Source organism: Convolutriloba macropyga, chromosome 7, assembly GCF_964194025.1.
Source record: "Convolutriloba macropyga chromosome 7, txConMacr16.3, whole genome shotgun sequence".
NCBI classification, from domain to species: domain Eukaryota; kingdom Metazoa; phylum Xenacoelomorpha; order Acoela; family Convolutidae; genus Convolutriloba; species Convolutriloba macropyga.
Genome location: NC_134474.1, coordinates 41,954,576 through 41,971,672, shown reverse-complemented (window position 1 = coordinate 41,971,672; position 17,097 = coordinate 41,954,576). Strand labels below are relative to the sequence as shown.

The 17,097-nt window shown below is 37.4% G+C and overlaps 1 protein-coding gene across 1 annotated transcript in view; it reads right to left on the bottom strand.

Moving 5' to 3' along the window:
* Positions 1 to 353: 353 nt before the first annotated feature.
* The window catches only part of LOC142342293 (uncharacterized), a 47,729-nt gene continuing 30,985 nt past the window's right edge, over positions 354 to 17,097 (bottom strand). The window contains exon 3 of the mRNA XM_075393579.1: positions 354 to 593. Coding sequence (XP_075249694.1) covers positions 394 to 593 — 200 coding nt within the window. The 3' untranslated portion in view covers positions 354 to 393. The remainder of the gene's footprint in view (positions 594 to 17,097) is intronic.

Here is a 17,097-nt window from a genome sequence, read left to right as displayed (position 1 = left end):
AGATGACGGCGTGGTCGCCAAAAACGTCAAGGATTCCAGACCTGCAATAAGGGCATTTTCTTTCACCTTCATAAACTGCAATCCCTAGTCTGTACTTGACACTAATTTGAAATTCACAGGGACTAAGATGGAGACCTAAGGCAGGAACTGGTGGTGCCGCAAGCCATGCGCCAGATTGAGGCAAACAGAGTGATTGTAGTCTTGCTTCCTCCCTCTTTGACGACTGATTTCTTAGCAACTCCGAAAACTTGTCAGTATCTATAGCTTCTTGTATTTTCTTCTGTGAGTAGGAGGTCAAGTTGAAAGGTTCAAGGCTTGCATAGAGTTCTTTAAAAACTTCATTATCTGAAGCGCGCTGGTTTGTAATTTTCTGAACCAAGTCATCAGAAGCTATCACTGAGCCAACATATGCGGCCCTGTATTGCTCTTGTGATTGTCGCAATCCGCAATCCAAGTTATGACTTCATTGTAAAATGTCATGTCATCAGAAACGACGGCATATAACAGTATGTTAATAGATTGCAGCTCGTCGGCGTGTATTACTGACAACAGTTGTTGAATATGGGCTGATAGAACTTCTTCAGCGTTTAGCGCTGAAAATACAAAACATAACAGGAAAACTCTGGAATCTACTCGGTCGAACACATCAAAACAGAGAAAATAACATTCTAAAGTCTCATTTCAAAAGAAAAATGAGCCACGGAAAATGAAACCACATAAAAATTAAACCACATAAAATCAGGAAAATTTAATTAGGTTTTCAATAAACAAAAGTTTACATACAAATTAAATACTTTTTTATGCAATCAGGGCAAAGAGACTTCTGTAATTGTAGAAAGGCAATAAAAGCTCTTTAACATCTCTGTTTTTGAAACGAAGAGAAATAAAAACTGTCAAAACTTGAAAAAAGACAGCTGAATATTCCGCATGTAAAAAAGATAACTCTCTTAGCAAAAATATTTTCACACAGGTATTTTGTTGTTTAAGTTGAAGTTATGAGGAATATAAGCAATGTTTCTCCGCTCTTCGTATTTGTTAACGGAAAAAACTTTTTCAAACTCTATTCGTTCCCCGAATATCCTGTTTTTTTGCTCAATTATGAAACTATACAAATTGTAAAAATATATTCCTTAGCCAAATACGCTTAAAATCCATAATAGCTTATCTTAAAATATTCATAATTCTTTCGAGTTGTTTTTGCTCGTTTTCTAAAGCAAGTAATTGGTATCTGGCATACACTCCTTACTCAATTGAGCTCAATAAAAAATGAAGCATAGTTTGCATAAATAGAAATTGTCAGATAATAGTGAAATTATCAGAAAGCCAAGTTGACCTTTAAAACAACATTACAAAATAAGAGTATAGCGAAGTAAACCAAAGTGTTCTGTAAAGTTGAAATGTTTCTATTTCGAATTACTATACGACGCCATATCACAATTCTAAAATAAATTACCAAAAATTTACTTACTTTTTCAGTGTTGTCTTTCGAGGTGACCCCTAACTTTTTTTTGAGAATTATGTGTGAATTTGATCATCAAAATTGTCCAAAATTGATTTTTGATTTTTCATTAAAACTCCTTTTAAAGAAAACATGTGCTGGTAGTTTTCTCATTGACTTTAAGATCTTATAATTGAATTTGGAGCGTATAAAATATTGGAAAGCGGTTTTTGATTTTTTAAATAATGAAGTAGAACTTTCATACAAGAAAGTGTTCTTAAGATAATAATTTCCACTTCTTTTGCTTACATTCAGATGAAGAGTTATCCTCCTGGTCGAGGGAAATAGGCTTTGATTGCTCCGCAAAATTATTATATAAATGATAAATTAAATATTTGGAATGCTTTTTTACGATTATGCCTCAATTGCCTGTTCAAATCAGTATGAAATTAACACAACCAAAAATACAATTATTATAATAAGTTAATTATGAAAAATTTGGATTATATACTAAGATATTGGAAAAGTTTTTTTCGGACTACTGAAGGCCAAGATTGGCTTTTAATAAAGTTGATGTTAAATTAAACTAAAAGTGACTATCATCTTATATATCAAACAAAATCTGGTTAGAGCTATTTATTTGCTTAATGAAAACAGTCATGGATATGTAACGTTGCTATGGGTGATATGTGACGTCTGACGTGCGATTCATATAAAAAAGATAATGGAAGCACTTGGTTAAGATCAGAATTTGAATCGTAAGTTTTTCTCGTATTTTCTGAAGAGATTTGCCTTTGAGGGTTTGCCTGTTTTTAAACTACAGAAAAACAATAGAATTGTTTCTGAATTGCATCATTTCCTTCGTTATAGCTTTAAATTGTGTATATTGTCTATATTTTATCAGATTAGCTTCTCTTCTGTTTCCTGCTGAGGACCTCAAATGCTATAATTTAATTTGTTGTTGTTCGCAGACAGTGTATGTAAGAGAAGGGTTCTTCGTCAAAAAAGGAATATTCCCTGCCCTGGCGTCTATTTGAAAGATGAAAATCTTCTTGCGAAATTTATCATCGTGAACTTTACTTAGAACCTTTTGACGAGTAAATCAAGCATGGTGAGCTAGTCAAAACTAAAATGCGATTTTTGGAACAATCAATTGTTCAACTGGTAACTGATTGATTTAAGTATGTTCTTTTCAAGTCTGAATAGATCATGATATTTACAATTGATGGCATTTATAAAGGAATATTAGCGGAAATTGCTTGAAAACATTATGTGAACAAAAACTCAATCAGAATATCCAAGCATTCAATTTTGCATTAACAGCAATCTAATAGCAATGTGATTATGTATCAGAGGTTATAATAAGATTATTATAAAGATTTTGAGTGATACCAACGCTGAACTATTGTGATATTTATCTCTTATCATAATACATGAGGAAATTTTAATTTTCCGTTTTTATAGTTTTTAGGTACATCCAGCTGATGAAAGTTTATGTGAGTACTCTGAGGTTACGCAATTATGAATCATAAAGTTAGGGCTCAATTGGAAAAAAGGCCAAAAAATTTCATTCAAAAAAATCTTTGCGTAATTTTTTACAAGTAGATTTTTAGAAAAAACTCTAGAAAACAAAAAAAAATTTTTAATTGCTGAGAATTTTTTGTTCTGATGTTTCTAGGGTTAGGACAATAAATTAGGTAGAGTTGCAGCAGATTTCGAACTGTATTTGTCTAGCGGTCCCAAACAAATTAAGCAAACTTATATGCAAACTCAATACATGGGGGAAAAATAAAAATAGCATCAATTCACGGCAAAGACTATTTAGGTTTGCAAACGTCGTGGAGATCTGGGTTATTATCCGTCTGTCAGAATATTTAAACAGTCATCTAAAGGAATTGATCAAATATTACTAGTTTTTCTAGCTGGCGCCAAGATCGCCGGCCCTGTTTTCATTCTAAAAACAATTGAATACAGGCGCTAATTTAACACAAGGTCTCTTCAGCACACTGCCATATCTTGACTTGATTAGAGCTGACCGCACAATTCCGTCACTGCCTAGATAAGTTTCTAAAACGAGTCCCATCTTGCAGTCACAACGTTTTTCTTGATCGTCCATAATCCAAACCAAAACAATTTTCTTCAAGTTTTGATTTTCACTCTTTGCCCACTTCGAACGAATGTTGAGCTGAGGAATATACTCTGTATATCTTCGCCTCCAAGTGCAGTCACGGTAAGCTCGTGCTTTCTTGAACGTTTTTCTGGAATCAATGAACTTTTCTGCATCTCTTATGTGCGGCGAAGAGTTTGATGGTCTTCCAAGAAGAAAGCGAATTGGTGTCTGTGCCTCGAGATCCTGAGGATCACTGCTCGCAGTCGATATAAGTCGAGAATTCAACATTTGTTCTACTATGCATTTTTTGTCTGTAGTAACTCAACATATCGGCTTCTTCCCTCGAGAACAAAGACAATTGTTTTTTTTTGCAATGTCGGTTAAGCCTTTCCCAGACACCTCCAAAATAAGGAGCACCTGGAGGGTTGAATTTCCAATTGATTTGCTTCCAGGCAAATTTGGATTCCACTTCACTTGTATTCCATTTGTCAATGTACTCCTTCTTCACACGAGCAGCACCAACATTGTTAGAATCATTTTCACTCAACATGGTGCTCAGTTTGTCGCGTCTTGCTGTAAATCTCATTAATGCTGCTATGCACAACCTGAACGGCTCTTGTACTGAGACGAGTAAAGAGACAGCACCAACATCTCATTAAGCGTCGAAGTGAGCTGACATCAAAAGGTCCAATATAGTCAACACCTGTCTTCATAAAGGGATAAAGTCCATCGTCAGCTCTTTCAAGTGGCAAGTCCGCCATCTCTGGTGTAAGATTTTTAGCACAAATCTCTCGGCAATTGAGGCAATTATTTCTAATATTTTGGAGACAACCTCGCAAACCAAATATCCAGTAACTTTGCTGAAGGATGTCCGAACGTGTTCAAATCCTTTGTGATTTTGCAGTTTGCGTTTTTTTTCAACAAGAGGACTTCTAACCAAATATGGCCAGTAAAAATTGTTCCAATTGGGATGTGGTGCTCCAGTATTATCATAATTTGCGTTCTCGACGAAGACAAAGCTGCTTGACTCTCTAATTTTGGTTTTAAAAAGTTTCGAATGGGTGGAATTCTACTTTGCCGACTACAAAAAACATTTTCGCTACTCCGGTTTTGTTAATTGTAACTATGTAAGCGACTATGGAGGTTGAATCAAGTGAGGCATCCGAAAAAAACATGAAGACAGTATTTGACGGAGTTGTCTGAAGCACTGTCTACAAAAGTTAAATTTTTTAACAGTTTTTAGTTCGTCGACCCATGTTAGGAAAACTGCTTGGTCTCTGTCGCTTACTTCTTCGTCCAAATGTTGCCCATTTTGGCTTCAAATTGATTTCAGAAGCATTCTCATTCTCATTGAGAATGATGCAAACTGCCCCAATGGATCAAACACAGATGATACGAAAGATAAAACAACTCTTTGTGTTACCATTTTGGGGTCCTCGTGTTCTGTTTCTCTACAAACTTTAAGTGAATCACCAATTGCATTCCACTGTAATCCTAGTTTGGATGAAGTTTGTGGTTCAAACTCAATTGTTTTGATTTCACAATTTGATCTGTGAATTGACGGAACAGACTGTTTAACATTATTTTTTATTAGTTATCCATTTTTTCTTTCGAAACCTCCACGTTTTAATATTTCCATAGTGTCTTTTCTGATGTTAATAGCCTAATCTGTGGTTTTCACTGATTTTGTGAAGTCCATATAAAAAAAACGTTCAATCACTGCCGAAACATTTGGAAAGGTGTTTCCATTGTCTCTTGCAGTCTGTTGAAGAGCAAAATTTGCACACGTTGGAGAGTTTTTGGCTCCACAAATGTGTCTCGTGTATTCATAGACTTGAATAGGATCACTTATGAAATCTCTCCAGAGAAATCTCAAAAAACAGCAATTATTTGAAGGCAGTAGAACTTGAAGGAACATCGCCTCCACATCTGCTGTCATTACTATTGAAAGCTCTCTGAATTGAAAAATTTATTCCTATCAGATTCTGCAAGAGATCGGGACCCGACAGGAGCGACAAAGATGTCATTCAATGAAACACTTCAGAAATTCGATTTAGCGTTACAAAACCTACGAACATTCTCGGGTTTATTGGGATTGATAACAGGATGGTATGGCAAATACTACTGTTGTTTGTTTCTGGTTCTTTTGAGTTCATGCCTATCAATTTTCCGAACAAAGCCTTTTTCTAAATCAACGTCAATTGTTTCCTGATATCGTTTCTGGAGGTCTTTGTCTTTCTCGAGACGTTTCTCAAGCAATATGAGCTGTGCGGCAGCATAGATGTAATTGTTTGGCATTTCGTTTAACTCATCAGACCAAAGAAGTCCAACTTCATACCTTGCTTCTATCAATTTAATCGTTTTTTTTCACTTTTTTGAAAGTCTTCCATCCGTCTTTCGGTATACCGCTTTTATTTATCATGATGCCTATAACTCTATATCATCTGCCATTTTATCTGACTGTAAAGCTACGTATGAGTTCAAACAGCTAGTTAAGTGACTTGGATTTGGCCCACTGATAGTCCAACCGAGATTGGTTCTAATTGCAATAGGATGTTTTGGGTTGATGCTTTGGCAAACGCGATTGGTTTTTGAAGATAATATGCATGCTGTTTTTTGATGATTTTATCACTAGCTAATGCAAATGAAGAATCAGGCAAATCACGTCAGAGGGAAAATTTTGCTTTAGGTCTCTGAAATTGTACTTGTTTCAACCAAGACTAAACTAGGGATGACAATGGAAGAAAGCTTTGAACGTTTCACTCCCTTCTGCAGCTGCTTTGATTTCAGCGACAAAAGTTTCACTCGGAATTTCTCCAGGTCCCTGAATTAAGGAAATGTTTAATGGCGTTTTATGTACCTTCAGTTTTAAATCTGATTTGACTTTGGCATCGGTATACGAAATATATGTCCACTGTCTAAAAGTGATAGCGTCATTTGTCTTTGTTTCCCGTTAGATACTGACACCCTTCCATTCTGATGGAAACCATTTCTGGATGGTTCATCGAGATTTGCAAGCACCGTTGATTCATCAATGAATAATGTTGACGTAATGGATGTTGCCTTGTCTTGATTTACTGGCTCACATGTCTTTTGAGAATCAGTAGAAGTACTAAAACGATTCGGCTGGCATTATCACATTGAAGTTGTTGATGTTTTTTGGTACAACCGTTCACACCACACGATCACCACACCATTGAAGTCTTTGTTGAGATGGGGACCACTGAGAGAAGAGAAACAAAATATATTTCTTTCGGCAATTCCGTATATTTCTATTGTAGTTAGACTTTTAAATTTTGCGGAAGAGTAAATTTTATGATCTCCGTCTTTCATTGGGCACTGGTTATGTATTTGGAGGCTTTGAAATGCTCGATGACATTGCGTTCGTTTTCGTCTTTCTTGCGTGAAGTATGGTTGCTTTAACCTATCAGAACTTGGAAACTCTGAGACCAAGCCATCATGCACAAAAGCTACATCATTGAGCTAGTCACTAAATTCAAAAAAATTTGCTTGATAATGGCTTTTCCGACTCAGCTTGAAGAACCAGTTTTTCATTCTGGGCGCAGTTTTTGCAAAGTACTATTGAGTACTTATTCAGATGACAAATCTTCATCGTATTTAAACTGTTGTAGCACGTTGACAAAATTCGATACAATTTGGGTGAATTTTTTGATGGCACTAAAATCATGAGGTTTGATGAATGAATATTAGTGAATCAGTTTTAGCTGATTAATAGTTATTATTTGAAGGCAACCAAATTTTCTTTCAAGTGCTTCCCAAGCCTTGTGATACATTTCTCCGGAGAATGCTATTCAAAAAACAACTGCCTTAAGTTTTCCCTTTAGCGGTTTAATGATTTTAAGTTATTCAATATCTGGCTATCTGAAATTGGTGCGCTATGAATCGTTGCTGTAAAAGCGCCTGACCACTCTGACCATTCAATTAGATGGCCGGAAAATTCTGCTAGTTTCAGCTTAGGAAGTTATGAAGGGGTGAACCAAAAGTGGAATGGTTGATAACAACCATCCTTGAATGGATCATCAGCAACTTTGTTTTAGGCTACGAATGGTTTTGCGCTTAGATCCAAATCGTTCTCAACTTATTTTCATCAGAACTCTTTGGAAACTCCGATTTTTTCCGCACCAGTATTTGCAGGAAAAAAAGTTGAGTGTTTGGCTATCATCACTGGTTCCTTTGTTTCAAGCATTGTAATAGTGAGCTTAAAAGTGTCTAGAAATGAGTCTGCATCTTCTTGTGAATGTTTTTCTTTCCACTCTTCCACTTTCAGTTTCGAGTTCTTTTTGCCAAAACTGAAGAGGTTGACAATAGAAACTGATGGATTGGGCAGTTTTGATTATAACGATAAAAGTCTAGACTTCAAACAGATATCCTTTTTAGGACGCTCATGTTTGTGTTTCAATTGTAAAAATTCTATCTGTTCTTGCAACGACTTTCGATTGTTTGAATCTGTTTCGATTAGATGAATAAGTTTTACATTTTTCAATAGGTCTTCTAATGATTTCATTGATGAAAAACTGCTTGTTTTCCGCCAAATTCACACCCACCGACTGCTCAACCAGCATCATCTGCGCCATCGCAATCGTCGCGTTTTAAATCACCGCCACTTGCCTTCAATTTCTTATGGTCGTGTTGTTCGTGACTGGATCTACCACCAACATCATTTGTAAAATTGGCCTTCATCTCTTGATCTTCGTGATTTGGTTTTTCCGCAGTATGGGATTCCGCAGCGTAGCTCAAAATTGTCACAAGCGCCAAGTGATCTTTCTTCCAATTTTGAGGTTCTCTTTGAAACGGTTTTTACGATGTTGCAAGTTTCGTTGTCTCACATTATGATGTTTGTCTTTCAAGAGATTGGTCTGTTGGCCGGTTTTCTCGATAAAGGATGAGTATATGTCACTGTTTTGCAAAGAAAAATTACACAGCTCTGCGCATTTCCTTTCAGCAAATCATTTTGTACCTCTGTGACTGATGAATTGAAAACTCAATTGAAAGCTGATTTGACAAGGTAGGTCCTTTTGATCTGCTTCGTACTGATCCTACTTGTCTTGGGAAGATGAGTCTCGAGAAGCAATCCAAATCTTTTTATAAAGAATTTTATGGCCCTGTTGTTCGTGACTGGATCCACCAGCAACGTCTTTTGTAAAATTGGTCTTCTTCTCTTGATCTTCGTGATTTGGTTTTTCCGCAGTATGGGATTGGACGGTTGCTAATTGTTTCTCGTCGTTTTCCTGGAAGCCTTTTCGTCCTTAAAATGAACTGGGCGAAAATTTTTGGCGTAATCAGATGTCTTCTCTTGCATATCCAGATATTCAAACCATTTTTACTGCCCGTTGGTGAACTAGTTGAAAACGTTTCTTGAACTGTATTTTACGTTTTATCTGTAACTACTGATTACAACTTTTCTTCGAAACCGGTTGTTTTCAATCAAATCGTCTTTCAACTGATGCAATTTAATGATTTTTGGTCTCAAATTAGCCCCTCGAGCCTTCTGCTCAACGAGTTTAGTGATATCGTTGTTTCCGGATTTGAGATTTTCCCACATCTTGTTACGCTTGTCTATTTACTTGCAGTATTTCTGCAGATCCTTCCGATTCAATAATTTGGTTTCGTAGCTCAAAATTGTCACAAGCGCCAAGTGTTCTTTCTTCCAATTTCGAGGTTCTCTTTCAAACTGTTTTTACGATGTTGTAAGTTTCGTTGTCTCTCGGTATGATATCTGTCTTTCAAGTTTTTCTCAATAAAGTTTTTCTCAATATCCGTTTTTCTCAATAAAGGCTGAGTAGATTTCACCGTATTGCACAAAAAATTTACACAGCTCTGCGCATTTCCTCTCATCAAATCATTCTGTACCTCTGTGACTGAAGAGCTGGAAAGTGATTGTTTTCAATTCCGTTAGCTATTTCGTTTTCTATTCGTTTTTGTTCTAATTTACTGTAACTGTTTCAATTAGATCAGTGATGAGATGTTAAAGATAAATATGTTTTCAGATTTTTCCATTGGCTGTCTTCTAATGATTTCATTGTTGAGAAAACGCTTGTTTTGCGCCAGATTCACTTCCACCGACTGCTCCACCAGCATCATCTGCGCCATCGGAATCGTCGCGTTGTAAATAACCGTCACTTGCCTTCAAATTGTTATGTTCGTGTTGTTCGTGACTGGATCTACCAGCAACGTCATTTGTAAAATTGGCCTTCATCTCTTAATCTTCGTGAATTCGTTTTTCCGCAGTTTGGGATCCGACAGTTGCTAATTGTTTTACGTCGTTCTTCCCAGCAGCCTTCTCGTCCTTAAAATGAGCTGAGCGAAATTTTTTGGCGTATTAAGATGTCTTCTATTGCTCATCCAGATTTTCCAACCATTTTTACTGCCCGTTGGTGAACTAGTTGAAAACGTTTCTTGAACTGTATTTTACGTTTTATCTGTAGCTACTGATTACAAGTTTTCCTCGAAACCGGTTGTTTTCAATCATTTCGTCTTTCAGCTGATGTAATTTGTTGATTATTTTTCTCAAATTAGCCCGTGGAGCCTTCTGCTAAACGAGTTCGTTGATATCGTTGTTTCCGGATTTGAGGTTTTCCCACATCCTGTTCCGCTCGTTTATTTACTTGCAGTATTTCTACAGATCCTTCCGATTCATTAATTTGGTTTCGTAGCTCAAAATTGTCACAAGCGCCAAGTGTTCTTTCTTCTAATTTCGAGGACCTCTTTGAAACTGTTTCTTACGATGTTTTAGGTTTCGTTGTCTCTCATTATGATATTTGTCTTTCAAGAGATCGGTGTGTAGGCCAATTTTCTCAATAAAAGCTGAGTAGATGTCACTGTATTGCACATAAAACTTTCACAGCTCTGCGCATTTCCTTTCAGCAAATCATTTTGTTCCTCTGACTGAAGAATTGAAAAGTCAATTAAAAGCTGATTTGACAAAGTAGGAGGTCCTTTTGATCTGCTTCGTACTGATCCTATTTGTCTTGGGAAGATGAGTCTCGAGAAGCAATCCAAATCTTTTTAGAATCATTTTTATGGCCCTGTTGTCCGTGACTGGATCTACCAGCAACGTTTTTTGTAAAATTGGCCTTCTTCTCTTGATCTTCGTGCTTTGGTTTTTCCGTAGTATGGGATTGGACGGTTGCTAATTGTTTCTCGTCGTTTTCCCGGAAACCTTCTCGTTCTTAAAATGAATTGAGCGAAAACTTTTGGCGTATTCAGATATCTTCTATTGCTCATCCAGATTTTCAAACCTTTTTTACTGCTCGTTGGTGAACAAGTTGACGTTTCTTGAACTGCCTTTCACGTACTATCCGTAATTACTGATTACAAGTTTTCCTCAAAACCGGTTGTTTTCAATCAATTGGTCTTTCAACTGAGGTAATTTGTTGATTATTTGTCTCAAATTAGACGCTCGAGCCTTCGGCTCAACGAGTCTGTCGATATCGTTGTTTCCGGAGTTAAAATTTTCCCACATTCTGTTCCGCTTGTTTATTGACTTGCAGTATTTCTGCAGATCCCTCCGATTCACTAATTTTGTTTCGAAGCTCAAAATTGTCACAGGCGCCAAGTGTTCTTTCTTCCATCTTTGAGGTTCTCTTTGAAACGGTTTTTTACGATCTTGTGAGTTTCGTTGTCTCCCCTTATGATGTTTGTTTTTCAAATGATTGGTCTGTTGGCAGGTTTTCTCGATAAAGACTGATTATATGTCACTGTTTTGCAAATAAAACTTACACAGCTCTGCGCATTTCTTTTCAGCAAATCATTCTGTACCTCTGTGACTGAAGAGCTGAAAAGTGTTTGTTTTCAATTCCGTTAGCTATTCGTTTTCTATTCGTTATTGTTCCAATTTACTGTAAATTTTTTCGATTAGAGGAGTGATGAGATGTTGAAGATGAATTTGTTTTCACATTTTTCAATATGTTTTCTTTTAACGATTTCATTGTTGAAAAAACGCTTGTTTTGCGCCAGATTATTTTCCTCCGACTGCTCCACCAGCATGATATGCGCGCTCTGAACCGTCGCGTTGTAAATCACCGTCACCTGCCTTCAAATTGTTGTGGTCGTGTTGTTCGTGACAGGATCTACCAGCATCGTCATTGTAAAATTGGCCTTCATCTCTTGATCTTGGTGATTTGGTTTTTCCGCAGTATGGGATTCGACAGTTGCTAATTGTTTTACTGCGTTCATCCCAGAAGCCTTCTCGTCCTTAAAATGAGCTGAGCGAAATCTTTTGGCGTATTCAGATGTCTTCCATTGCTCATCCAGATTTTCAAACCATTTGGACTGCTCGTTGGTGAACAAGTTGAAAACGTTTCTTGAACTGTATTTTACGTACTATATGTAGCTACTGATTACATGTTTTCCTCGAAACCGTTTGTTTTCAATCAATTCGTTTTTCAGCTGATGTAATTTGTTGACTATTGGTCTCAGATTAGCCCGTGGAGCCTTCTGCTCAACAAGTTTGTTGATGTAGTTGGTTCCGGATTTGAGATTTTCCCACATCCTGTTCCTCTTGTGTATTGACTGGCAGTGTTTCTGCCAATCCCTGCGATTTACTACCTTCGTTTCGTAGCTCAAAATTGTGCTCACAAGCGCCAAGTGTTCTTTCTTCTATTTTCGAGTCCCTCTTTGAAACTGTTTTTTACGATGTTTTAGGTTTCGTTGTCTCTCAGTATGATATTTTTCTTTCAAGAGATCGGTGTGTTGGCCGTTTTTCTCAATAAAAGCTGAGTAGATGTCACTGTATTGCACATAAAAGTTACACAGCTCTGCGCAATTCCTTTCAGCAAATCATTTTGTTCCTCTGACTGAAGAATTGAAAAGTCAATTGAAAGCTGATTTGACAAAGTAGGTCCTTTTGATCTGCTTCGTACTGATCCTATTTGTCTTGGGAAGATGAGTCTCGAGAAACAATCCAAATCTTTTTATTATCATTTTTATGGCCCTGTTGTCCGTGACTGGATCCACCAGCAACGTTTTTTGTAAAATTGGCCTTCTTCTCTTAATCTTCGTGATTTGGTTTTTCCGCAGTATGGGATTGGACGGTTGCTAATTGTTTCTCGTCGTTTTCCCGAAAGCAACCTCGTCCTTAAAATGAATTGAGCGACAACTTTTGGCGTATTCAGATGTCTTCTATTGCTCATCCAGATTTTCAAACCATTTTTACTGCTCGTTGGTGAACAATTTGGCGTTTCTTGAACTGCCTTTCACGTACTATCCGTAATTACTGATTACAAGTTTTCCTCAAAACCGGTTGTTTTCAATCAATTGGTCTTTCAACTGAGGTAATTTGTTGATTATTTGTCTCAAATTAGCCGCTCGAGCCTTCGGTTAACGAGTTTGTCGATATCGTTGTTTCTGGAGTTAAGATTTTCCCACATCCTGTTCCGCTTGTTTATTGACTTGCAGTATTTCTGCAGATCTCTCCGATTCACTAATTTTGTTTCATAGCTCAAAATTGTCACAGGCGCCAAGTGTTCTTTCTTCCATGTTTGAGGTTCTCTTTGAAACGGTTTTTTACAATGTTGTGAGTTTCGTTGTCTCCCATTATGATATTTGTTTTTCAAACGATTGGACTGTTGGCCGGTTTTCTCGATGAAGGCTGAGTATATGTCACTGTTTTGCAAATAAAACTTACAAAGCTCTGCGCATTTCTTTTCAGCAAATCATTCTGTACCTCTGTGACTGAAGAGCTGAAAAGTGGTTGTTTTCAATTCCGTTAGCTATTCGTTTTCTATTCGTTATTGTTCTAGTTTACTGTAACTGTTTCGATTAGAGGAGTGATGAGATGTTGAAGATGAATTTGTTTTCACATTTTTCAATATGTTGTCTTCTAACGATTTCATTGTTGAGAAAACGCTTGTTTTGCGCCAAATTCTTTTCCATCGACTGATCCACCAACATGATGTGCGCGCTCTGAACCGTCGCGTTGTAAATCACCGTCACCTGCCTTCAAATTGTTGTGGTCGTGTTGTTCGTGATTGGATCTACCAGCAAAGTCATTGTAAAATTGGCCTTCATCTCTTGATCTTGGTGATTTGGTTTTTCCGCAGTTTGGGATTCGACAGTTTCTAATTGTTTTACGTCGTTCTTCCCAGAAGCCTTCTCGTCCTTAAAATGAGCCGAGCGAAATCTTTCGGCGTATTCAGATGTCTTCCATTGCTCATCCAGATTTTTAAACCATTTTGACTGCTCATTGTTGAACAAGTTGAAAACGTTTCTTGAACTGTATTTTACGTACTATCTGTAGCTACTGATTACATGTTTTCCTCGAGACTGGTTGTTTTCAATCATTTCGTCTTTCAGCTGATGTAATTTGTTGATTATTGGTCTCAGATTAGCCCGTGGAGCCTTCTGCTCAACGAGTTTGTTGATATAGTTGGTTCCGGATTTGAGTTTTTCCCACATCCTGTTCCTCTTGTGTATTGACTGGCAGTATTTCTGCCGATCCCTGCGATTTACTAACTCGTTTCGTAGCTCAAAATTGTAACAAGCGCTAAGTGTTCTTTCTTCTTTTTTCGAGTCCCTCTTTGAAACTGTTTTTTACGATGTTTTAGGTTTCGTTGTCTCTCAGTATGATATTTTTCTTTCAAGAGATCGGTGTGTTGGCCGCTTTTTTCAATAAAAGCTGAGTAGATGTCACGGTATTGCAAATAAAACATACACAGCTCTGCGCATTTCTTTCCAGCAAATCATTTTGTTCCTCTGACTGAAGAATTGAAAAGTCAATTGAAAGCTGATTTGACAAAGTAGGTCCTTTTGATCTGCTTCGTACTGATCTTATTTGTCTTGGAAAGATGAGTCTCGAGAAGCAATCCAAATCTTTTTATTATCATTTTTATGGCCCTGTTGTCCGTGACTGGATCTACCAGCAACGTCTTTTGTAAAATTGGCCTTCTTCTCTTAATCTTCGTGGTTTGGTTTTTCCGCAGTATGGGATTGGACGGTTGCTAATTGTTTCTCGTCGTTTTCCCGGAAGCAATCTCGTCGTTAAAATGAATTGAGCGAAAACTTTTCGCGTATTCTGATGTCTTCTATTGCTCATCCAGATTTTCAAACCATTTTTACTGCTCGTTGGTGAACAATTTGACGTTTCTTGAACTGCCTTTCACGTACTATTCGTAATTACTGATTACAAGTTTTCCTCAAAACCGGTTGTTTTCAATCAATTGGTCTTTCAACTGAGGTAATTTGTTGATTATTTGTCTCAAATTAGCCGCTCGAGCCTTCGGCTCAACGAGTTTGTCGATATCGTTGTTTCTGGAGTTAAGATTTTCCCACATCCTGTTCCGCTTGTTTATTGACTTGCAGCATTTCTGCAGATCTCTCCGATTCACTAATTTTGTTTCGTAGCTCAAAATTGTCACAGGCGCCAAGTGTTCTTTCTTCCATGTTTGGAGTTCTCTTTGAAACGGTTTTTTACGATGTTTTGAGTTTCGTTGTCTCCCCTTATGATATTTGTTTTTCAAACGATTGGACTGTTGGCCGGTTTTCTCGATGAAGGCTGAGTATATGTCACTGTTTTGCAAATAAAACTTACAAAGCTCTGCGCATTTCTTTTCAGCAAATCATTCTGTACCTCTGTGACTGAAGAGCTGAAAAGTGTTTGTTTTCAATTCCGTTAGCTATTCGTTTTCTATTCGTTATTGTTCTAATTTACTGTAACTGTTTCGATTAGAGGAGTGATGAGATGTTGAAGATGAATTTGTTTTCACACTTTTCAATATGTTGTCTTCTAACGATTTCATTGTTGAAAAAACGCTTGTTTTGCGCCAGATTCTTTTCCATCGACTGCTCCACCAACATGATGTGCGCGCTCTGAACCGTCGCGTTGTAAATCACCGTCACCTGCGTTCAAATTGTTGTTGTCGTGTTGTTCGTGATTGGATCTACCAGCAAAGTCATTGTAAAATTGGCCTTCATCTCTTGATCTTGGTGATTTGGTTTTTCCGCAGTTTGGGATTCGACAGTTTCTAATTGTTTTACGTCGTTCTTCCCAGAAGCCTTCTCGTCCTTAAAATGAGCCGAGCGAAATCTTTCGGCGTATTCAGATGTCTTCCATTGCTCATCCAAATTTTCAAACCATTTTGACTGCTCATTGGTGAACAAGTTGAAAACGTTTCTTGAACTGTATTTTACGTACTATCTGTAGCTACTGATTACATGCTTTCCTCGAAACCGGTTGTTTTCAATTATTTCGTCTTTCAGCTGATGTAATTTGTTGATTATTGGTCTCAGATTAGCCCGTGGAGCCTTCTGCTCAACGAGTTTGTTGATATAGTTGGTTCCGGATTTGAGTTTTTCCCGGATCCTGTTCCTCTTGTGTATTGACTGGCAGTGTTTCTGCCGATCCCTGCAATTTACTAACTTCGTTTCGTAGCTCAAAATTGTCACAAGCGCTAAGTGTTCTTTCTTCTTTTTTCGAGTCCTTCTTTGAAACTGTTTTTTACGATGTTTTAGGTTTCGTTGTCTCTCAGTATGATATTTTTCTTTCAAGAGATCGGTGTGTTGGCCGCTTTTTTCAATAAAAGCTGAGTAGATGTCACGGTATTGCAAATAAAACATACACATCTCTGCGCATTTCTTTTCAGGAATTAATTCTGTACCTCTCTGACTGAAGAATTGAAAGTCATTTGAATGCTGACTTGACAAAGTAGGTCCTTTTGATCTGCTCCGTACTGATTCTACTTGACTTGGGAAGATGAGTCCGAAAAGCAATCCAATTTTTTTTATAATCAATTGTATGGTCGTGTTGTTCGTGAATGGATCTATCAGCAACGTCATTTGTGAAATAGGCCTTCGTCTCTTGATCTTCGTGATTTGGTTTTTCCGCAGTATGGGATTGAACGGTTGCTAATCCCAGAAGCCTTCTCTCCTTAATATGAACTGAGGGAAAACTTGTGGCGTATTCAGATGTCTTCTATTGGTCATCCAGATTTTCAAACCATTTTGACTGCTCGTTGGTGAACAAGTTGACAACGTTTCTTGAACTGTCTTTCACAAACTATCTGTAACTGTTGATTACAAATTTTCCTCAAAACCGGTTGTTTTTCAATCAATTGGTCTTTCAGCTGATGTAATTTGTTGATTATTGGTCTCAAATTAGCTCCTCGAGCCTTCGACTCAAGGAGTTTGTTGATATCGTTAAATTAGCTCCTGGAGCCTTCGGCTCAACGAGTTTGTTGATATCGTTGTTTCTGGATTTGAGATTTTCCCACATCCTGTTCGGCCTGTCTAAAGACTTGCAGCTTTTCTGCAGATCCCTCCGATTCACTAGTTTTGTTTTTGTAGCTCAAAATTGTTGCAAGTGCCAAGTGTTCTTTCTTCCGTTTTCGAGGTTCTCTTTGAAACTATTTTTTACGATGTTTTAAGTTTCGTTGTCTCTCAGTGTGATGTTTGTTTTTCAAGAGATCGTTCTGTTGGCCGATTTTTTCAATAAAGGCTGAGTAGATGTCACTGTTTTGCAAATAAAACTTACACAGCTCTGCGCATTTCTTTTCAGCAAATCATTCTGTACCTCTGTGACTTAAGAAATCAAAAG